This window comes from Myotis nattereri, assembly GCF_964212035.1.
Source record: "Myotis nattereri genome assembly, chromosome: 20".
Lineage (NCBI taxonomy): Eukaryota > Metazoa > Chordata > Mammalia > Chiroptera > Vespertilionidae > Myotis > Myotis nattereri.
Window position 1 is genome coordinate 9788526 of NC_138096.1, and position 23818 is coordinate 9812343.

General features: G+C 44.2%; 1 protein-coding gene across 1 annotated transcript in view; it reads left to right on the plus strand.

Moving 5' to 3' along the window:
* USH2A (usherin) overlaps nt 1-23818 on the plus strand; it is a gene marked incomplete at both ends in the record, with an annotated part of 391806 nt that overhangs the window by 258094 nt on the left and 109894 nt on the right. Inside the window, 7 exons of the mRNA XM_081114388.1 lie at nt 3123-3273; nt 4364-4506; nt 11113-11741; nt 14865-15199; nt 16287-16409; nt 20170-20333; nt 22622-22831. Coding sequence (XP_080970514.1) covers nt 3123-3273; nt 4364-4506; nt 11113-11741; nt 14865-15199; nt 16287-16409; nt 20170-20333; nt 22622-22831 — 1755 coding nt within the window. The remainder of the gene's footprint in view (nt 1-3122; nt 3274-4363; nt 4507-11112; nt 11742-14864; nt 15200-16286; nt 16410-20169; nt 20334-22621; nt 22832-23818) is intronic.

Sequence of the window (23818 nt, forward strand, 5' to 3'; positions counted from 1 at the left end):
ACGTCTTATCTCTATTAAAATGTCAAGTAGATCGGCCCATCCCTTTTCTATCTGCCCTGCCCTTTTCCACCCACAGCGAAGTGCCTTGTGCAGAATGGCATCCAGTGTCTTTTATTATAGGTTTACATTGAATACAAACTATGATGGGCTTATTTGGTATCTTAAGACAATATTTTATTCCAGTGGGTTGAAATACACATACACATACACACAAAACATACACCACAGTGGTAACAAGTTGGTGCTATGAGAATCCCAACTGAATTTATTTTTTCCCCAAAACTTTACTCTTCCAGCCACTACAACCTTAGTAAGTCACTGGTCACATGAAAAAAAAAAGTCTATTTTTTTTGCTTCATAGACCTTCCCCCAGAGTTCTGTATGTCTGTATGGAGCAAAGGTTTGGGGCCTTCTGTTTGTTTTTTTTGGGGGGAAGGGTTGTGGTTTTATTACCATTGTTTGGGTAGGGAAGGATCCACAAGTATACATTTATCTAAAAGTTTAATAAAATCCTACATTTATAAGTTTAATAAAAGCATGCATTCAAAAGATTATACCAGCTATACTAGTCCAATCTGTGACTTAATTTATTACTTAAAGCTTTGTATTCATTTTGCCTTCCAAAAAAAAAAAGGTTAAATTTGAAATTTTATGAAGAACACCGTTCCTTTGAATTTATAGGTCGGGGTGGCTGTTTTTTTCTAGTCGCCGTGTAGAATGAGTATTTACTGGGCAAGATGTGTTGATTCAGGAGGTTGTCTGTGGAGTGCTTGCCCCGGGAGGGTCATATTAAACTAAGAGAAGTGTTTTGAGCAACATAGCATCTTGGAGGCCATATATCAAGCTGATAGATACGCGGCTCTCCTGCGACGGAACCAGGGATGGAATTATGGCCGGCTCCCAGTTATTGCTTCGGGTCTAAGGGGCCTCTGAGGAATAGGTTTGGATAAAAGGGGTTAACCAAAGGGGAAAGGAAGGTTTCCAGGATTCAGAGTTACCGAAAGCACGCAGAATGAAGAGTGCTACGTAAATAATTGAGGATGATCACTCTGTTTGGAAATATTTTGCAATGTTATATAACCAGAGTGTGACCAATTTAATGGAGTACTTTTTTTTTGTTGTCACTCAGAAAGAGAACTCAAGATATTGTATCATTATTATTATTATTATTTTTGTTGTTGTCATGATGGGGTCTCCTTTTGGACATTTCTCTATTTTCTGATAGCACGGTGATGTAGTTTTTAACACTTGAAGAGATTATTTTGGTGGACATATTTATTACTCAAATGTCTCATGTTGATAATGTGTCAAAGCTGATTTTGTTCTGATTTTTATTCTCCCAGCCACCTTCCTATTGTCATGGAGGTCTCTGCTCAAATGTCACCCGGTGACAAGTTCTTCCCATGGCTTCCCCGGACAACCCGAACTGTTATAAAATAAGGAAAATCACACACTTCTTTCCACTTTCCCTCCCCTTGCTCTGCTCTGCTTTCCTCCCGGGCACATGTCATAGTGCGGTGTGATCTCGTGCATCTGTGTGCGCACGGCCTGCTGCCTCCGTTCCCAGGGACGCCCCGTGGGGTCAGGGGCCACGTCCCCTTCACCCAGTGTTGTTCCCCCTCCACACAAGAAATCGCTGCTTCATACAGAGGAGAGGCTCAATACCTGGTTATTGAATAAATTAGCAAGTCATTGATGAACTCGAAACCCTGACAACGAATTGATGGGACGTGTAATCTAATTCTTCCCTTTTCATCTCTGCTCATTCATTTATCTCTCAGTTCACAGGCAGGTTCTCCCGAGTTGGAGAGCACATAACACTCGCACCACAGAGATGAATGTTATAAAAGAAGTTGAAAATGAACCCTGATAGTTGTTTTTATTGTTTTGATCTCTTCTCCACCAATGGTCCCCACTCATCTTGGACCATAAGGAGCTTATATCACAGTAAGAATGTTTCTAAAAATTACATTGTAGCACTCTAAGGGAAGTTCAAATTAGTCTAATAAAATGACAATAGGAATAATCATGACTAATAAATTAAAAATGGCCAGATCAGAGGCAATGTAATTTTAGGTGCTTTATTTACATTATCTCCGATCTTCACGGCAATCCTGCAAAGAAAAAAAATCTGTCCCCTTTTTAAAGATGAGAAACATACCTCAGAGTAATTAGGTGATTTTGCTAAAGCCACAGAAGTTTGTGTAGTTTGCTTCTGAGTGCCTGATGGGCTTTTGAACAGGCTTTGATATGATAGGTTCCTTCAAATTATACCTGTTGGGGAAATAATTTAATAACCAGAGTCATTGTGTCAGCTTTTTAAGTAGAATAGACTTTAGTTCTACTCTTTCCTGTCAGGCCTTCTAGAACTGTTTGAATAGGTTTCCCTGGTAGATTGTATCAAGCAGGTACACTGAGTTCAGGGAAGATTCACCAGAGGTCCCACCCGCCTGGGAAAAGCAACACGCATGCCCCACCTTGCAGCATTTTGGGATAAGGACGGAGTCACGGTGAGAAGGGGCTGCGGACTGTGTAAAACCCAGGCGCAGAGCGGTTGCACTTTCACATTTTCATAGGTGAGAATCAAGGCGAGAGAGTGCTCATTGCAGCCATTCCTGTGTATTTATCATTGTAGGAAAACACAGTTACAATAAACCTCCCTCAACACGAAAATGACAAGCCCGTGTGCTCATGAGCACTGTGATTAAAGCGGCGAACGGGCGACATGGGAGAAATAAAACCCTGGACTCCTTCCCTGGTCGATTGCTTGATGATTGAGCAAAAGTTCCATTGAAAAGGCGCTTCAGCACTTGCTGCACTAGATTCCCTCGGTGTTTTCAATTAGACAAACAGAAGTCCAGGGGGAATGTACTGCGCGTTCGTCTGCCTCGCCGCGTGCTCGGGGGCTGGCTTCTGGGAGTGAAATCCCAATGCGATTGTGCTGCAGTGAACAATAGGGACCTACAGCGGCTCGGGGACGAAGATCTTAAACTAAATGGGCCATGGTTAACACGGCTGTGGATCCCGAGCCGCAGTTTTTCCAGGATACGGGGCATTTCGGTCCGTCCAGCATATGTTCGCCGCGGTTTTCTCTGCTCTAATTCATCCATGTGTCCCCGCAGCTCCAGATGGCGTGCTGCCTCCCAGGCTTGCGGCCGCCGCTCCCACCAGTCTTCAGGTTGCCTGGTCTACACCAGCTCGGAACAACGCCCCCGGCGCAGCCCGCCACCAGCTCCAGATGAGGCCGGGCCCCTCCTCCCCGGCGTTGCTAGAGTGAGCATTCTGCCCCTTCCATCCTCCCAGCGGGCACTGGGGCGCGGTGTAGCCATAGCTTCATCTTCGTTCCCATTTGTGAAATGAAATTTACTGGGGCAACATTGGTTAATAGTCTTAGGTGAATTTCAGGTGTTTGAGTGATCGGTCCGTTCTTATTTGTAACAAATAAAAACCACCTTTTGTTTTTATTTTTTAATTGATTTTTAGAGAGAGGGGAAGAGAGGGATAGAGAAATAGAAACATTGAAGAGAGAGAAACATCATTGATCAGCTGCCTCCTGCATGCCCTCTACTAGGGATCGAGCCTGCAACCCAGGCCTGTGCCCTGACGTGAAATCATACCAGTGACCTCTTGGTTCATGGGTTGACACTCAAGTACTCAGCCACGCCAGCCACGCCAGCCACCTTTTAAAAGTTCAAACAAACAACAACAAGCAGCACCCTAAGGCAGTGATGGCGAACCTTTTGAGCTCGGCGTGTCAGCATTTTGAAAAACCCTAACTTAACTCTGCTGCCGTGTCACATATAGAAATTTTTTTATATTTGCAACCATAGTAAAACAAAGACATATTTTTGATATTTATTTCATATATTTAAATGTCATTTAACAAAGAAAAATCAACCAAAAAAATGAGTTTGCGTGTCACCTCTGACATGCGTGTCATAGGTTCACCATCACTGCCCTATGGGATAATGATTTGCTTTGTAAAAATATCTACTTTTCATGTGAAAATAAGATTTTACAAGAAGGTTTCTTCACACTTCATTTTTCATCAGCACATCTATTACATAAAGCAATCATGCCATGCACTTGAACCCCAAAATGCTGTCAGGTGAACTGTGGCAACAAAATTATAATACATATCCTACAAGTTCCATGTGGCAAACATGCTTAATGCTAGAATTGACTGAGTGCTACTGTCATGTACAGCTCACATGAATGCAATATTATGAACCCTCAGCCAAATGACTACTCATTTTCAAAGAGGTAGCATGTGAGGACGGAAAAGTGCAATGCTTAACTGCATGTTGACCTTACCCGTTTATTTCTTTGAGTGTCTGAAACTCTCTAAAATGTGTCCCTATAGGTTATTTTCCAGTCCTTCGGCATCGTTAAGCCATGAAGTGAGGGACCTCCAGCCGCACACTGAGTACGCGTTCCGGGTGGTTGCCTCCAATGGATTTGGCAGCACGCTCAGCCCTTGGATTCTGTTCATGACGACGGAGGACAGTAAGTGTTCTGCATGATACACAGCCAAATGTCCTCTACATGGGGGAGTCTTGAATGTCTTTAGTTTTTCCTAAACTCATAAATAGTCCTCCTGTATTCTTTGGACATCTAGTGGCAATAGTCTTTTGTAGGGCAAGGGTGGTTAAATGTTCCAGAAAGAAGGAAAATGTGTGCCTGGAGGGTTGGAGGGCTGGGCGTACAGACGTGGCCCCATTCCATCCTTCAGGGTACCTCGAGGTGCCCTGCGAGAGAAAGCTTGTCAGCTTGTCCTCTGTGAGCAAATGTTGCAGGGCTCTCTGCTCTGGAGGGGTTCCTGCAGGTGGAAGACCTGAACTATGGGCCTGACGGTATGAGGATGCTCAGAGCACCATGATACCTTCCCCTGGAAGTAGGTTTCCTTGTACTTCTATTTGCACTTGACAGACAGCCTTCTGAACAGAGAAGTAGAATCTACTCACAGTGATTCTGCATCTAGTATGTAGAATAGATTGGGATTGCCTTAGTCAACCCAGAAAGTTTGTAGTTTTTCCTGGAAGAGCTATGTTTGCATTTATATGTTTTTACTAGGTTATATAGGGAATGAACTCATGGACATAATATTTAGTTTTATACAAACTACCTCTATAAAACCACACCAGTGGGAGCATGATTTTGTTTAGAGAAGTTGTAAATTAATGCAAGCCACACATAGTGAATGAGGACACTGGATCTTTGAGCATTGATGTTTTTAGGGTTAATCTTGTCAAGTCTTTTAATCTGGGGCTTCTTAGAAGATGTTGTTCTGTTGGCCAATTGCCATTCCAGCTCTATGTCCAGTGAGGACTGGAGTGACTTTCTCAAGACTAGATATTAGTCCAAAGGCATAGTGTTTGAAACAGTACCAGTTGTTTATTCAATAGAGTATTTATTTCTACAGTAACCTTAATTACAGTATTGTAGTGAGGAGGTGACATCAGATGAGATAGAATCAGAACTATTTTCGTTCCTCAAAGCTTACCTAATTTTACAAACATCAGTTATGAACAATAATATGTACTACTTCATCCATTTCTCCCTGGGAGCAAGTTAGGTCCTTTATAAGGGCACATCCCAAGTCCTTCTGGTCTTGAGGGTACCATTTAGCAAATTATCAGCACAGCGCAGTAAACACTGCTTAAGGCCCAGGAGGCATTAATGCACCACTCAGCACACCTACTCCCCCTCAGGGGGACTTACATACACTCCAGGGAAGCGGACAGCCTGGTCACAAGCTCTATACAGATTTATGGTCTAGAGAGCTCACACTTGAAGTAGTGTTTTAAAGAAATAATTGTTAAAACAATTGAATAAAGAGATGACCTGAACATAATTATTCAACCCACTGCAGAGGTGATTCCCATAGAATGCCACACTGGAAAAGGGAAGAAATGGTATCCATTCTCTGGCACTCATCATTTCTATTCCCATCAAGAAAGGGTGACTGTGAATTACCTTGGTGGCAATGCTTACTAAAAAGGGAGCATGATCTCCTATCTACAGGCAGGAAGTTCACCAGGGCAGGAAATGAGCACTAGCCGCCCAAGCAAATGCGCGGCTGCAAAGGGAAGTTCTTGTGGATAGAGAAGAGGGCCGTGAGGAATTTTTTAAAATACATTTTTATTGATTTCAGAGAGGAAAGGAGAGGGAGAGAGAGCTAGAAACATCAGTGATGAGAGAGAATCATTGATCGGCTGTCTCCTGCATGCCCCACCCTGGGGATTGAGCCCGCAACCCAGGCTTGTGTCCTGACCTTGAATGGAACTGTGACCTCCTTGTTCATAGGTCAATGTTCACCACTGAGCCCCCTCGGCCAGATGATCTGAGGAATTTTTAATTAAACCTATTGGTGAGACATTGGTTAATAAGATTATGCAGGTTTCAAGTGTCCATCTCTATGATACATGATCTGTATATTTCCTTGTGTGTCCACCACCCAAAGTCAGATCATCTTCTGTCACCATGTATTTGACCCCCTTTACCCTTTACTAACCCCACCCCCCTGCCCTCTGGTAACCACCATACTGTTGTCTGTGAATTTCAGTTTTATGTCCCACATATAAGTGAAATCATGTGGTTCTTAGCTTTTTCTGTCTGACTTATTTCGCTTAGCATAATAGTCTCAAGGACCATTCAAGGTGTCCCATATGGTAGTAGTTTATCTTTTTATTTTAAATCTTTATTGCTGAGAGTATTTATCTTTTCTTATGGCTGAGTACTATTACATAGTATATTGGTACCACATCTTTATCCAGTCATCTATCAGGGGACACTTTGGTTGTTTCCATGTCTTGGCCACTGTGAATAATGCTGCAGTGAGCATAGGGGTACATATGTCTTTGCGGACAAATGCTTTGGAAGGAGGGATTGGCTAATGGAAAAGTCTATCTGCCTGGCCTTCAGGGCCTATAAGGCACCCTGCTCTTCCCAGTGTGGAACCTCTCGTTCTTTGCAGACTGCACTCCTGCCTTCCTGAATTCTCCCATCAACATACTTAATTTTCTGTCCCAAACCTTCAAGGATGGGTCCTGAGCTATTTACTGAACAAATGCTCCAGTTTTGGAAGAAAAAGCATTCTTACTAATGTATACTCTCTGGCCCTGATCTCAGGAGAAAAGGAGAAAAATAGTTTCCCAATATTGGTTCTCCTACTCTCAGATGACCAAGTAATATCTTTTCCATTTTCACACATACTGGTCTTCAGCAGTTCCTTTTATTAATCAACTAGAGACCCGGTGAACAATCAGGGCCAACCAGCCACGGGGAGGGACCACGGGAGGTTGGCTGGCTTTGGGAGGTTGGCTGTGGGAGCGCACTGACCACCAGCCTGCGTTGAGCATCTGCCCCCTGATGGTCAGTGCACATCAGAGCGACCAGTCGTAACAGTTGCTTAGGCTTTTATATATATCGATAACGCCTATGTTACCATCCCTTTTCTTATTTTATCAGTTGCCAAGGAGCTGCATGTTCATTTTGGTGCAAAATCATGGTGCCCGTTCTTCCTCTTCATTTTGGGATAAGCTGTTGAGCCCTTTTCATCATCATCAGATTAATATTTCTTTATCTTTATTTTATTGGTCCTATTACATTTAAGTCTTTTATGATGAGCTGTCAGAAATCCTGTCAGCAGGTAGTTGGGGTATAAATAATAAATTGATAGATTTCATGATTAAAGGGATGAAGGACTCCATCACTCTCCACTCCTGCTAGCATATCAGTAGTGAATATCAAAAGGCCACGATAACAATTAGCATATAACATATTGTTTTGTGTAATTATGCATCCATATATTTGCCACCTTGATTTTTAATTCATTGGGAAATTCTGGGAATATTTATTTGTGGAGTTGATATTACTGAAAGAGGGCTTTGAAACTGAGTGAGTGTTTAATGAAAATGGTAAAAAGTTGCTTCAGGCCAACAATGAGGACCTAACAGGGAAACTGAGCAGTCGCAGGTGACTAATAGCAAGCGAGTGTAGAAGAGGTGAAAACCACGGAAAGTTAGACACACACAAAAGGTGTGAGTGCGTCCACCTGTTCATTCATACACACAATTACACACGTGCACGTGTGCGTGCACACACCCTTCCCAACATGCACACCTGAGTGTGAAAATAAGCAGACCCCTTCGTTAACAGCTTTGTCTAAGGCTGGGGTTGAACTTCTGAAGCTGTGGAGCAAAATCGTTTCCCATAAAAGACAATTTCATTTGCCAAAATGAAACTACTTTCTGTTATTAATGCTGTAGTAATGAAATGGCCTGTGCTCCCAGTCTGGATCTGGACAGAGAATGCCCCGTTCCCGGCTCCAGGAGGGAGTTCTCCGAACAGTCGCGCCCTGGGTGCGGCCGTGTGGGTGTATTTCCGTCCCTGGCCGCCTGAGCTGTGTGGCTGTCATACTTCCCAGTGACAGCTGCATTGACAACATGTTACACCCCACATTGATTTTACAGTTAAGCGGCGGATGGTGATATATTGGGATTTTAAGAATTCAGCTGAGAGGCTGACTTTTGCCTTTTATCATTCCATTAAAATTTTATAACCATCTTTTTCATGTCATTTCACCCATGAATTCTTCCTTTAGAAAGTGATAGCTACCGCCGTGAGCATAACTTTGCCCGTGTTCAGAGCTTTTTATTTTATTAGCAAACTGCCCCAATTATAGTTATTACTCATGTTTTACATAATTGTGCTGACCCTTTCCACCACGCAGTAGCATGCCGGTTGATTTGTATATAGAATAAGACGATCCGGCCTGTCCTTTTAAAGCACACACTTGAACCCGTGCCAGGAGTCGGGTTTTAACACTTGCCTGGCCAGAGGAGCTAATTAAGCTGCTTTCGGATCCCTCTCCTGAATCACACAAGTTTAAGGACCCTTCTTGTGACAGGAGCAGGGAACCGACTCCGAGCGGAGAGCTAATAAAATGCGCTGGCTTTTAAGGGGGGCGAAATCATGAAATTGACATGGAGCATCTTCTTTCCCAAGATAAGAGATCATCTTGAGGGAAAGCCTGTGTTCCGTGGGGGCCTGAAGTACAAGTTCATCTCATTATCATGGCTGTTTCACTCATAACATAGCGTCTTATCCGGGAGAAATGAAAAGCGTATCGCTTCAAAACACATCAAACCGCATCCTTGTTGTTCCTTCCCCTTGAAAAAGTCCCCAGTTTGAGAGGCCACATGCGAGAAATAATTATGCAAAACCCTGGTGAAGCCCTAATACAAAATATTCTGAGTTGTAAGTGTATGTTGCTCTTTTTTTAAGGGAGAAGGGTGGCATGGAGTTAGATATGAAAGCCTTGAATCCAGCGTTGATTTTATGAACCCCAGTCTCAGAGGATTTAGTTTCTCAAAACAACACTGACACCTTACAAGATTCACGCTGGTCTTTTGTTGGGAAATAGCCAAGTTTGGATGACACGTACGAATAAGAAAGGAATTCCTATTTTGATATCATAATGGCCACTTCTACTGTATACCGGAGGGCAAACGTGAGAAATGTCACCGTGGTTTGAAGAAAGCTTTAACATGAAAGCTAGTATCAGACTGAAATGCCAAATGGGATCCCTACCAAGATGCCTGGACGTGTAGGGGTTTTTCTCTCCCGATGGGATGCATTACCAAATCGTCAGCAATGACTTGATGTCAGGGTTAGTGCTGGGCAACATCTTTCCTCTCAAATAACCATTTCGATTCGAACATCAGTCCAGTTGGGGACAAATACATGGACCGCGTTGCATGACACTGGTTTTGCGAAGCAGCTGTTACATTTAAAACAAACCTTGAGCGTAACACTGAATCACGCGTGCGCACAAACACTTATGTAATCAGTGCTGTTTGGAGCAATTACTAAATCCAAGTATACTTTTCATAAAGATTTTTTTTTTAAAAAATCTAATGTTCACAGAAAAAAAAATCTCATAAATGTCAACATCGCTGTGGGCTGGAAAAGGAGAATAGGGTATATTCTTGATCTGCGGTAGCAACTGATAGATTTCGGGCCGTGGTTTATAAGAATGCTAAATGTTCCGGAATTACAGCTGTTACTGATCAGTGATTGAGCAGATTTGTGTTATTGCACCGTGTTCTTGCTTGTACCTAGAGAGCAGTAAAGCCTCCGTATAATAAAAAGCACCTGCATTTTAAATGAAATTTCAATTGAAAAACTTAACAGCCCTTCACATGGCAGAATTTAACGCAGCCCAGTAAAGCTTAAATAACACTTTGCCTCCGCGGGCTGAGGGGCTTGCATTCAAGGTGACTTGATGGTGGCGCGCGGCGAAATTATTTACAATTAGGGAATTTCTCTGGAGGGCTGCAGGGTACTTGGCGTTCCGCGGCACCTCGCGGGCATATGGCGGGCCTTCTTCAGTATTCACGGGGCCTCCCGAACCTTTCTGATAATTGAATCAGTTAGAATGCTGAGTGGAGCGCGCGTAAAACCTGTTCCCCCAAAGGTCAGATCTGCGCATTGTTTATTTATCAGTAGGTGAAAGAGCTGCATCGGCAGCTTCTGTCACAGCCGGAGTAAAAAATCACCTGTAATATTAACAGGGAGTAGATAAATTGCCAAACACGGCCGGGAATGGTAAACAGAGCTGGGCGTAACGTGGAATATGGAGTGAATGGTGTGGGGTGGGGGCAAGGGGAGGGGGTGACTGGGCTGTAAACTGCGGGTTTGTTAGGGTAGTGCTATCGATTATAATTAGTGACTGGGGCTCTAGAGGAAAAATCAGTGGCAGAAGCTAGAACTTGGGCTACAACCGCCCTCGTGTCTATTTCTCCTCTGATGCCTTGATTTCCAAAAATGTCCTCGGGCTGTTTCTTAGCATGAACTTTAAGAAAAAGACACGATTTGGATAAAGCCGTTTTAGAAAGGAAAATGACAGTCTAGCTCAGTGCTACTCAGCAAGTCCCTCTTGCACGTTTGTGAGCAACGCCATCCCGGTCCCTGTCTTTACTCCTTGGCTTTTCCCGGGTGTCCCATTCTGTGACCTTGTGGGAGCGTTAGTGCTCCTTGTAGCTTTGTTCTCAGGAGATGTGGGGCGTTTCCAGGCGGTATCACTTTGGGTTTCATTCACCCCTATAGGACCCGGACCTGTGGACCCTCCGATCCTCCTGGCTGTGGACCCGAGAGCGATGCTGGTCACCTGGCAGCACCCTGTAAAGCCCAACGGGGTTCTCACGCACTATAACCTGTACCAGCGCGGCCAGCTCTTCCTGAGAGCTCCTGGCGATGCCACAAACCGCACCGTGACCCGGCTGCGCCCACACACCGCCTACACCTTCCAGGTGGAAGCCTGCACCGCACCGGGCTGTTCCCTCTCACCTCCGTCCCAGGCTGTCTGGACACCCCCAGACGCGCCGGAAGGCATCCCAAGCCCCGAGTTGTTCTCCGATACCCCGACATCTGTGATCCTCTCATGGCAACCCCCTGCCCACCCCAATGGCTTGGTGGAGAACGTCACCATCGAGAGGACGGTCCAGGGGAAGGAAGAAGTCACTGCCTTGGTGACTCTCCCAGGAAACCATTCCACGCGGTACATGGACAAGACTGCCGCCCTCAGCCCCTGGACGAAGTACGAATACCGGGTCCTGATGAGCACTCTGCGTGGCGGCACCAACAGCAGCGCCTGGGCGGAGGTGACCACGAGGCCCTCCAGGCCCGCCGGGGTGCAGCCCCCCACGGTGCGGGTGCTCGGACCCTGGGCAGCCGAGGTAAGATACTGGGTGTTCTGTCTGCAGACTGTAGGCATCGGCCCCGGATGACTCTGTGATGAACAGAGCCACCTACTGACAAAACGCACACATGGTGGTTTTACGCACGCTCTGGAGAAACTGGGCTTTGGCCCTTGGCCCAAACGCTCTTGAATGCGATGTCCATGTTTCATGTCTCCCTGTGTCCCCTTAATTACCTCATGGCGATGCTTGCATTGGCCCTCACACACCTGAAATGCTTTGAATACCACGATGGGATGCTTAGCCTAACCACCACGTCAGATTTAAATAGAGCAGAGAACGAGGTGGGCTGGGGAAGCTCGGAGACCTGGATTAGCATATTAACTGAAGTCCCAATGACCCAAACTCTGATATATTTTCTTAATGATCAAAGAATCAAAATGATGGGGAACAAAATTAAAATAGGGCATTACTGGGCGATCTAGAAAGCGTTCCGTTATTCGCCTCGTCCTCCTGGGAACGCTCCAGAGGACGGGCTAACTGCCATTGTCTTGGCTGGCATACAAACTTCATTCAAGGGAAATTAGTGTAACCAAACAGGAGGGAGTTGTGTAGCTGCGGAGCCGCTTTTGTGTAAATACACACATGCTTCCATGGCTCCGGGCTTGTACTCCTGCCAAAAGCATCGGTACAGTAGCTTGCTCACCAGAGCACAAAACAAAGGACATTTGCATAACAGCAAAGTTCATCTGTTGAAATTATGACTTGGATCTATGCAGTGCCCGCGTGCGCTCTCTCCCACCCACACCAAATACGGGGTGATGCTCAATAGGGGAAACTGTGGAAGACATTTGATTTAGCCTCCAAGCTCAGTGCCCTGTTTAAAAGCCTTGATGACTTGGTTGCCATATGAGACTGTTCAAAGCAACACCTGTTTTTGATAGGAATATCAAGTGTCTAGAGTCTGTGGGTAAAACACCAGAAGGAAGTTCATTGGAAGTCCATGATAAGCATACAGTGCTTCTTATACAAACTGGGTAATCTTAAGAATTGTTCTTCGCTCAACATAAAAAGAAAACCCCCAAACAAGCCTGGAGTTGTTAATCATTGGGGAAATGACTATCTGTCTTGATCCTGGGGGACTTTTGCAGAACTCAGGTAGCAGGCCCCATCAATATGACATGACGTAATCATGGTCCCCTACACAAAGGCAGAGCTGTGTGATAGGCATCATTCTGGATTCTCTCCAACAAATATTTCATAGGCAGGCCTGGGAAAAAAAAAAAAGAACAAAAACTTTTAAAAGAAGGATGGCTCAGTGCACAACTCTGTTTCATTCATTCATCAGTGATGATAAATATCTCCAAAACAAGTTGCCTGGCTTTTTCTTCCTTTAAATTCCCTCTCTTCTTCGATTTTGTGATCCCATCCAGGAATGAAACAACACCCACAGCTTCTCCGCTCACTCGAGGGACGTTTAGATCAGCCTGGCCAGCGAGCTGAGTCTCTAAGGCTGCCACCAGGAATAGTGGTGTCACCTGGATCGTGTCCAGGCACGGCTTTGCTATGGGGTGTACTTTAACCAACGTAAAAGGAATTGAGTCTTAATCATCATTCTCACCTATTTTTTTTTGTTAAAATATTTTAAATTGATTTTAGAGAGGAAGAAAGAGAGAGAGAGAGAAAAAAAATCAATGATGAGAGAGAATCATTGATCGCCTGCCTTACGCATGCCTCCTACAGGCGCTCGAGCCTGCAACCCTGGCATGTGCCCTGACAGGGAATTGAACCATGATCTCCTGGTTCATATGTCAATGCTCAACCACTGAGCCACACCAGCCGGACTATTCTTATTTTTTTATTATTTTCTTCTGACTTTGATTTTGTATGAGATTACAAATGTAGATAATTCATATACCCATTTGCAGAAATATGTCTTTTAAAATTTAAAAAGAATTGCATGCTAAGGCAAAATATATACTTCAATCAGCCATGATCACAGTTACTTACTGAACTCTGTGGGCATGTCAGTACATGGGGACCAAACTTGGACCCTGCTCTCAGGAAGCTTATAGTCTATATCTGAAAGATATACTCTAAAATGTCAGGGACATCGAGAGGCAACAATAAAAGATGAATATGGATGGCATATGCATAAGTGATATTTCTCATGGCCTGTGCACTTTTTTCCAGGGTCTTTTTCACTCCAAGAGCACGAATGTGTTGCTAATGTGCCCCTGCAGAATTTAGCCAGAAGACGAAAGGACCGTTGCACATAGGGTTCCATTATCAAACCTCATTGTTTCATTTGATGCTCAAGCCCATGAATTAAACGGTCATCCTTTGCTCGCCTTTGTCAAAGCTCTCTGTGCATCTCTTATCTTTGCAAATAGGGGATGTTGTTTTTCACTTTCTTCATTATGCACAAGTGAAATATAGGAACCCGCTTGTGCAGCCTCAGAAAATGCAAGTATTGATCCCCTCATCACCATCTAACACAAAAAAGTGGTTACACATTTAGAGAGCACATTCCTGATGCGAAGCAAGGGGTTCTGTCGTTTCATTTAATTGAGTTACAAACAGGAAAACGATCAGCCCTGCTGCTCGCTGCCCCGTGGATGTTCGTGGATGTGTGAATTGCCTCCGTGTGCGCTCTGTGTGCTCCAGGTCCCCCGCCGGGGCGATGAATCATCAAGGTGTGTACTGGTCTGACAGTCCTAGAAAGTATCAAGATGGGAAGCCAAACCCAGGGATTGGCATTTCCCTTAGTTCCTGGAGGTCGCTAACTGACCCCAACCCTCACCTCTGTCTCATGCAAAAATAGGCATTTGCACCCGACTGGCATGGCTCAGTGGTTGAAGGTTGACTTGTGGACCAGGACTTCAGGGTTCTATTCACAGTTCGATTCTAGGTTAGGGCACATGCACAGGTTGCGAGCTTGATTCCCAGTAGGGGGCGTGCAGGAGGCAGACAATCAGTGACTCTCTCATCATTGATGTTTCTATCTCTCCCTTTCTCTCCGAAATCAATACAATTTTTTTTAAGTAGGCATTTAGCAAGCAACTTCACTGAAAACCAGACAGAGGGACATTCCAGGCCTGATGAACTTCAGTTGCTCTGTTCCTGTGTCATCACACTGATTCTATTTATCTTTTCCTCCAGGTCACGTGGAAACCCCCACTCATCCAGAATGGAGATGTGCTTAGCTACGAGATCCGTATGCCCGACCCTCATGTCACAATCATGAATGTCACTCCCGCAGTGTTAAGCCACGTCATCACTGGGCTGACTCCTTTCACTGATTACTCGGTCAGCATCGTGGCTTGCTCAGGGGGGAGCGGGCATCTAGGAGGATGCACAGAGAGTTTGCCCACCCACGTTGCAACCCACCCCTCCCCACCTCAGGGTGTTCAGCCACTGTCCGTGGTCCCCCTCAGTGAATCATATGCTGGGGTTTCTTGGCAGCCACCATCCAGGCCAAATGGACCTGGTTTGAGGTAAGGAAAAGGGACCGTGCTTTGGATTTTGCTGTGGGCTCATCTCTCTAGGAGGGAAGGAGGCTGTAACTCACATATGAACGTAGAATCAATTCCTTATCGGCTATCCCCCACTCATAAATTTCATACAATTGCATATTATGTTTCCTGGCTTATACAGAACCATACACGTTCATCAAGGTAGAAATCTATTCATTTTAAAATACGTTTTTATTGATTTGAAAGAGAGAGGAGTGGAGAAGGATAGAGAGATAGAAACATCAATGAGAGAGAAATGTCAGTCGGCTGCCTCCTGCACGCCTTCTACTGAGGATCAAACGTGCAACCTGGGCATGTGCCCTGACTGGGAATTGAACCAGCAACCTCTTGGTTCATGGATTGATGCTCAACCACTGAGCCACACCGGCCAAGCTATATCCTAATTTTGTGAAGAACTAAAAACCCTTGAAACAACAACCATTGTTCTCTAATGATTCTTGACCTAGTCCTTCCTTGATTTTCAAAGTGTATTTTTATTATATGTCAGGAAAACTTGATGCATGTTCTAAAGGATACATTTACACAAATGTGTTTCAAAATTCCAAAGCCAGCACGTAATCCTTTGGTATGTTGTTATTACCTGGAAACCTGTAGAGAATGTAGTCACAGATACAGATAAGAAAAGGGTGGTTCTGAAGTGGCTTGACCCTTAGCCAAGGCTGTGGGGTTGATAATATTATCACTGTTTATAAAGTAATGACGGTTGAAATCTTAGAAAATCATTAACTTTATAAGCATTTTGTATTTCTACTTTGTGTAAAACTGGCAAGAAAGTCTCGGCAAACCTGACATGCAAGAAATCTAAAATGTGACCGTTCTCACTGATAGCAGAAAAGTGCGAGTAGAGTTGGTGGGTTCAAAATAGTTGACTATTTGAAACTCGAGTCAGGAAAAAATAATAATCTCAAAAAAAGTCTGTAATCGTAAATGAAGATGTGTTCTTTACATTCACAGGCACACATCACATACTCATCCCACGAAACACCGGAATTTTGGTAATAACGTGAGTTGAGATAATCCCAATGTTCCTGCTTGTCTTTTGCTTTAGATATGAGCTTCTGAGACGTAAAATCCAGCAGCCACTTGCATCAAATCCCCCAGAAGATTTAAATCTGTGGCACAATATTTACTCAGGAACCCAGCGGTTTTATGAAGATAAGGGTCTTAGCAGGTGAGATTACGAAACTATGAAAACAAGTGCTAGCATTGAGCTCGGAGCATGTTGAATAGTTCAAAGTACCTTTGCGTCTTCACTGTGTGCGCTCGTTATCAGTGACGCCGTGAAACGCGTTTGGTTGTTATCTGCGCCGTTAGTCATCGGGCCGAAACAGTCAGCCTGCTTCACGTTTGCCGTCTTAAAATGAGCCTTTTGAGCTCGAACTTAGGGATGTTAACTTACTGCCTCTGCCACAGCTCCAGCAAGACATAGATTAATGTAAGATTAGAGGAACTTGGAAATCTTGAACATATATGAAACTGGGCTAACAGTGGGCACTTGTCAGATGCGCTCTGTTTCTGGAGAATAATTGCGATACATCATTACTACTGTCCGCAGAAATTATTTAGTTAACGAGCTGGGCACTGGCAAGAATTCGGGCTAGAGTTCGGGGAGATGAGTAGCCAGCAGGCAATGTCAGGAGGAGATTGCACAGGTGCGCGGGGAGACGTGAGTGCTGGTCCATCCTGTGAGAGAGCTGGCGTGGTGACCTTAGGCAAGTTACTTTCTCTGGCTTCACTTTAGTTGTTTATAAAATGAGGCGATTCAATGGGATTAGATGATTTCTACCCCTTCATAAGTCCAAGCAACGTAATTAAATTCTAAAGCACCACAGGTGTTCCTGTAAGAAAACGTTGCAGACACCTTGTCTATCAGGTTACTTCTGTAGACTCAGCACTGAGTAGCTCTACTCTGAATGCTGAGCACCAGCCTCGTGTGCCACCACCTCCTCACCTGGCCTCTCTGCTTGGTCCACATCAGCATTTCTCCTGGCACAGCTCACATGCTCCCCTTGCTCCCCAGCGGCTCCCATTGCTGTCATCTCCCGGTCTGAGTGATCATCCTTTGAGTCTTGAACTAGAAGTTTCCTATTGGGCTTCCCCGCCCTCTCTCTTCCTGGACTGAATCAGCTGAAATATCCATCCAGTCATTCATTTATCTAACTTACCTACTCAGTAAGTAAACAGATTAAAAACCATCATCTCAAGTGAACCTGGTTTGCTACTTCACTTGAATAATAGCAACTAAACCTTGAGAGGAGTATGGCTCTAGAAATAAGATTTTAACAGATATTATGTTTTACAAGGAAAAACACCATAGTCATGTTTATAATGCAGTAAGTTTACCATTTTCTGTGTGTTGGTAAAGGGAGGGCCTTAAGGATGGTCTCAACAAATTAATCGTTTAGGGAATAACTCTGTGACAGTCCGGAATTTCTAAATTGGCCTTCAAACAATTGGTTTTACTAGTTATAGTATAGACTCAATATAAGTTAGTTCACTGTTCAGATTTCAAAAAAAAACTTTCCTACAGGGTTTGAAATGGTACATTTTTCAAGACAAATGTAGGGAACACAATATTTTGAGAAGAAGTTGATATCCATAAGTTTTGCATGAGTATATGAAGCCCATTAATCTAGCATTTTTCTTTTAAAAGTATTTTTTATTGTTAGCTAAGTGGAATGTCCCATATGATAATAATAATCAACATCGAAGTCCATCTCAAAAACCAATATGCCCGAAGTGACTTTAAAAACACTGTAAGCACATTAACACATTCTTTGTGAATGTAAAGTGAAATATATATAAGCTGACATATAGAGCCATGGGTCTGTATACTTGCTTAAAGATTAGATTTCAGGTACAGTGAAAACAGTATAAGGAAGTATTTTATCTAAGATCTCAAGGTGCTATTTCCTTAAATTTTAACTTCACCAGGGACATTAAAGAAAATGCTGAAGACAAATGCATGACGTCAAGTAAGATGCCTACTGATTTCTCACTTAAATAAAACCAGGGGTAGTGGCGAGCATTATATATTAGAAATGAGGAACTGGAGACTCAGTCACCGTAACTGGTTGTGTATCCCTAGGCAGAGCCACTTACCTTCACAGGGCCTCAGTGTTGTTATCTGTAAAATGTGGCAGCTGATTTTATTATTTGAAGCAAACAAGCTCTAAAGCTGTCTCTAAAATTATAATATCACTTTGAAAACGGTCATTGTAACTACACATATCTCCGTGACCTACATTTCTGTTACGCAGGCATACATTGTGCGTTTCACCATCCCTAAGTTGTAATGAAATAGCTTCATGTATCACTGGAAGAAATAAGGACTTACAGGATTTATTTACAATTCACCCATTTAGTGCCATCCGGTGCTGTTAATTTCACTTATAGAAAAGAGTCAAAAAAATGACTCACTTTAAAGCCATAAAGATTACTTAATATATAATATCAGATACGTGGAAGAAAAATTCAAATTTTGTAGGAGATTAGGCACCCTGACCCTAGCTAAATTTCTTTTAAGCCAGGTTGTGGAGTAACACACAATTAGAAGTATTTTACTCAGGGGGGAGAGCTAATGAAGCTGAGGTCGCAGGTTCAATTCCCATGTGAGCCATTAGCTTCTTTTCATTCGATTGTCACAGACTTGCTATCCTCTTAACCCCAACTCCCCATCCTTCCAATTCCTACTAGTGGTGACACAGGAAATTTGGCGAGACTGTTTGAATGTGTAAGCAAAAATCCATCCCCTCCGCTAGAAAAAATACCTCAAGTTCAAGCCCCAGTGATATGCTAGCATCCGAGTATGGACAGATCAGGTTCTCATTATGACTGGCATTACTGTTGCCATCACTGTGATGGTCAGAAGAGCAGGCTCTGGGATCTGACTGTCCAGGTTTGAATTTGTACTCCCCCACCTACTACCTTGACGACTTAAACAAGTGATTTAACTCGGAGCCTTACTTGCCTCCTTTTCAAAATAGGTATCATCATAGCACTTCCTAGTCATTGTGAGGAGCTAATGAGTTAGTACATGTAGAAACTTCCTAACACGCGTTAAATAGTCAGTAAATACTATTGTTACTCCTTCTCACGTGTCTTAGTCATGTAGACTATTTAGCACTTGCTAAAAACCATAGGTAACCCTGTTCCCTTTGGCTCAGTGGATAGAGCGCCGGCCCTCTTCCTGAAGGGTCCCGGGTTCAATTCCAGTCAAGGATGGATGGCTTGACTCAGTCATTTAATGTGTAACTTGGAAAGTCCCCATCACAGCCTCACGCTTCCTCCACCTACAAAGCAAGATTCCGTTTCCACAGGGTTAACTCAAGTAACTATCTTCCCAGGAAGGCAGAAGACGGCTCACTGTGGCCAGACTCCCAGCGGGGGACATTGCTCACTTCCCCAATTAGGATTTAATTTAAGGGTTTATCTCTCTGCCCGTGAGATGTGGGGGAAGAAGCGTAGGTACAGGAAGAGGATGGTGAGGAGAGATTCTGATGTTTGAAAATGGATGCGTTTCCCAGAAGGGGAGCGTGAAACTCTCCGATGGAATGCAGATAGAAAACTGGCGAGATTTGCAGCTGCATCTTGAATGGGTCTTAATCCTCATCACTTCCCAAAACAGTGAGAAGGGGAGACGATAAACCACGCCCGTTTTTAATAGCCATCTGTGCTTTGTGATCCTAATAAAGTACTTTCTTGAGGCTGGTTAAGGCTCAAGAGTTACAAAAAAATAAGGAGTGTGTGTGTGTGTGTGTGTGTGTGTGTGTGTGTGTGTGTAGAAAAAGAAGATAATGTATATTGTTTAGAGGAAAAAGAAAGTGGTGCATTTTGTGCAGAAAAGTCCTGTATTTTTGAGGGACAAGGAAATTGTGTTTTGTTTCCTGTACAAGAGAAATGTATATGAGTCTCTTCTACAAACCTTGTAGGTTCACCACGTACGCGTATAAAGTTTTTGTCCACAACAGCGTGGGTTTCACACCGAGCCAGGAAGCGACGGTGACGACGTGGGCTGGCCTGCCGCAGAGAGGAGCCAGGCTCTCCGTGACAGTCCTCAACCACTCGGCCCTCGATGTGCGGTGGGATAAACCAAGTAAGCAAGCTGCTCGTTGTGTGTTTATTTCCCCTTAATGCGTTAGGACCGCCGTGAATTTGACATGAACAGGTTCCAAAGCCCAAACAACACAAGCCGAGGTCCCTGTGCTGTTCTTCAGAGGCCGACTCTCTCTCCTCCTCATCCTCCTCATCCTCCGTCCTCCCAGGCCTTCTCTCCCTTGCTCTGTCCCCTTTGGGTTGGACTGTGGTGCCCAACAGCTGTGATGGAAATGCCCGGGTATTCATTGGAAACAGCATCCCATTGTACGTGCACTTCCCTGCAGAGAACTCGGCCCTGTGTCTAGTCACTCACGCCTTATTAGTGAGAGCTGTTTTGGAGGCGGGTGGTAATGTGAGTTTTCCCAGTGCGTCCTTCATCCTCGGCCCTGGTCGTAGGCAGGATTCCAGCCTGAGACAGGAAAGGGAGCCTGGCCGTCAGCACAGTGACACAGGCTCACCCTGACCCCATGCAGATCACCTCTGTGCAGGCGGTGAGGAGAGTCTGCAGATAGATCCGGTCTTCCCGGCAACTTCAGAAACTGCAGTAGCTGAAATTTCAGATCTGCTTGGTCGGTAGAGGAGCATGTAAGAGCTGACCTTTAATTCACAGTGATCCATTATCTCCATCAGAAAATAACAAAAATACCCAGCCAGTGTGGCTCAGTGGTTGAGTGTCGACCTATGAACCAGGAGGTCATGGTTTGATTACCGGTCAGAGCACATGCCTGGGTTGTAGGCTTGGTCCCCAGTAGGGGGTGTGCAGAAAGCATCTGATCAAGGATTCTCTCATCTTAGATGTTTCTATCTCTCCCTCTTCCTTCCTCTCTGAAATCAATAAAGATATATTAAAAAAACAATACTGTATCTATCATATCATAGATGTATGTATTATAATCATTCCTCTAAGCATTACTTCAAATCTGGCAAATAATTGAATCAAAACTTGCTAGAATGTTACCAAATATTGAGAAATATGGAGCTTACAAAGCCCAATTCAACTATATGTTTAACACAAGAAAACTGCACCCACTCGGGTTTTCATCTACTGTAATACAGAAAGGTGTGAACTTACTCCCCGTTAGGATTCTGATTCAGTCTTGAGTTTTGTTACAGCCTGAGAGGAGACACACTTCCTATTTCATTTTAGAACCTCTGTGTGAATCTGCCCCAATGTTGTATCAGTTGTGAATTGAAACCAGTATCAGGTGACATTCATTGTAAATTAAAATTAGTACTGGTTGTGTTGATCTGCGGTGCCAGTAAGTCATCCATTTTTGCAAAAGACTATCATTCTAGGGTGTTTATAAGGTCTTATGTGTCCCTTCTGTTGGGGTTTTAAGCCGTTTAGATGGAAGAATGTCTGTCAATTGACACTTTTGATGCCCTCTGAGACACCTCTGGGAAAAATACACAGTTTTCATCTGGAGCTGGAGTCTTCTGTACAGTAGAATACATTTTCTCTCATCTCCCTCTTCCTCTCTATTCTTTCCCTTCCTGATCCATCTTAACTATGTGCCTCCTCATGGAGGCAGGCACCCCCTCCCCCAGCTGACATTTGGATGCTTCTGTGAGGTCCAGCTGCTGAATTTCCCGCCTGTAGGCCCCTCATGTTATAACTGCATGCCTGAAGAGAGCCTGCTTATAAAAACTGACAGACCTCAGAGATCTGAAGCAGCTCGCTGAGGTTTCATTACCTGGGTCATCCGCACCTCTGACCTTCGGGATGTAGGTAATGCAATCTGCCGCTATTCCCACTCATACCTTAGACATTTTTCGGGTACCTGTTTGTGGGCACCAAGGTTACCTCGTGGAGGCAGGCCAGCGATGGGAAGGACTGGTGCATAATCATTTTCCTCCCTATGCAGCCTACTCTCCTAAGGACATTAACTAGTCATGCCTCTGGGCAAGGCCGCCGACTTCTAGCAATGTTAGTAATTCTCTTGCCTGGCTGGCATGGCTCAGTGGTTGAGCATTGACCTATGAACCAGGAGGTGACGGTTCGATTCCCAGTCAGGGCACATGCCCAGGTTGTAGGCTCGATCTCCAGCAGGAGGCGGCCAATCAATGATTCTCTCTCATCATTGTTTTTATCTCCCTTTACCTCTCTCCCTTTCTCTCTGAAGTCAATAAAAATATATTTTTTAATTACAACCATAAGGAAGGTTCCATATGCTTTCTTCCATCCCATTCTAGGAGTAGTAAATCATAGAGTTTATTCTGTCTTTTTACCCCTGAGGCCCTTTTAGGTCAGCCACATTGAAGGTGTTGTGTGTTTATTGTTAACAGCTTTTCAAGACCTACAAGGTGACGTTGAGTATTATACGCTTTTTTGGAGTTCTGCTACCTCAAATGAATCTCTGAAAATCCTCCCAGATGTAAACGCTCATGTCATTGGCCACTTAAGTCCAAACACGGAGTATCGGATTTTGATGTCTGTCTTCAACGGCATCCACAGCATCACCAGCGATGTCCTGTATGCAACCACTCGTGATGGGGGTGAGTCCAGGTGTCGAGAGATGCTCGCTGGGCTTCAGGGATGCGAGTGAAATTGATTGATTCTTGCCGAGGCTGAGATCAGTCAGCCCTCCATTATAAAATTTCCGGTGTTGGAGGGAAGGGGGTCGGGGCTAAAATCTTAAGTGCTTGCTGTCATCGAGTGGCGGATCAATAAGTGGTCCCATTGAGACAGCAGCCCGGGCTCTCATGATGGGACATTAGCCCCGTTTGTTCCTGTTCTTTCCGTGGATGCTTAGTTTGGAGCCGAGTTCCCATCAATAAATGGTGACATTTAGAGACTTTCCCCCCCCACACACAAAGATTTGCTCTCAGAAACTGGATGCTTTTCAACGTGGCAGCCAAGCCCAGCGAGGGCCCTCCCTGAGTCACCAGAAATGGTGGGTGGAAGTTCAGCCCCTGAGAAAAATTGCCTCTGACTCACTCCGAAGCCAGCTAGCGAGGGGGAGGACGCAGAGAAAAGCAACTTGTGCATCTGAAATGAGTTCGGAATGGTCTTTCTAATCTTTTTGGCTTTATAAAGTCTCATTATAAACATTATAATATCATTACCTCCCAAGCAAGTGTTCCAGGTCATTAGGAGAGCACTTTAAGTGAGGAACCCATTTCCCTCGGAGGTGCCAGAGGTCGGCACCTTTTGTTTATAAAATAGAATGGATCACAAGGACAATTTTTCAACCAGTTAAGATGGGTTCTTAAGATAAAAATAGGTCTCCGCGTAGTTATTTCTGACATGCTCGAATAATTGTGTAATTTAACGCCAAGCAAGGCTTTTTTTCTAATGCTGGATTTCATCATTACCTATGGTAATCAACATTCGAAATCATTTGCATAATGACAATATTGCATTATCGCTTCATATTGCTTGAGCTACAAGCTAGTCACAGCAAATGATTTTTCACGTCCCACCAGCCTCGATGTATTTGAGTTTTATTTTTTGCTTAAGGAGCGAATTTCCTTTTCTCCCCT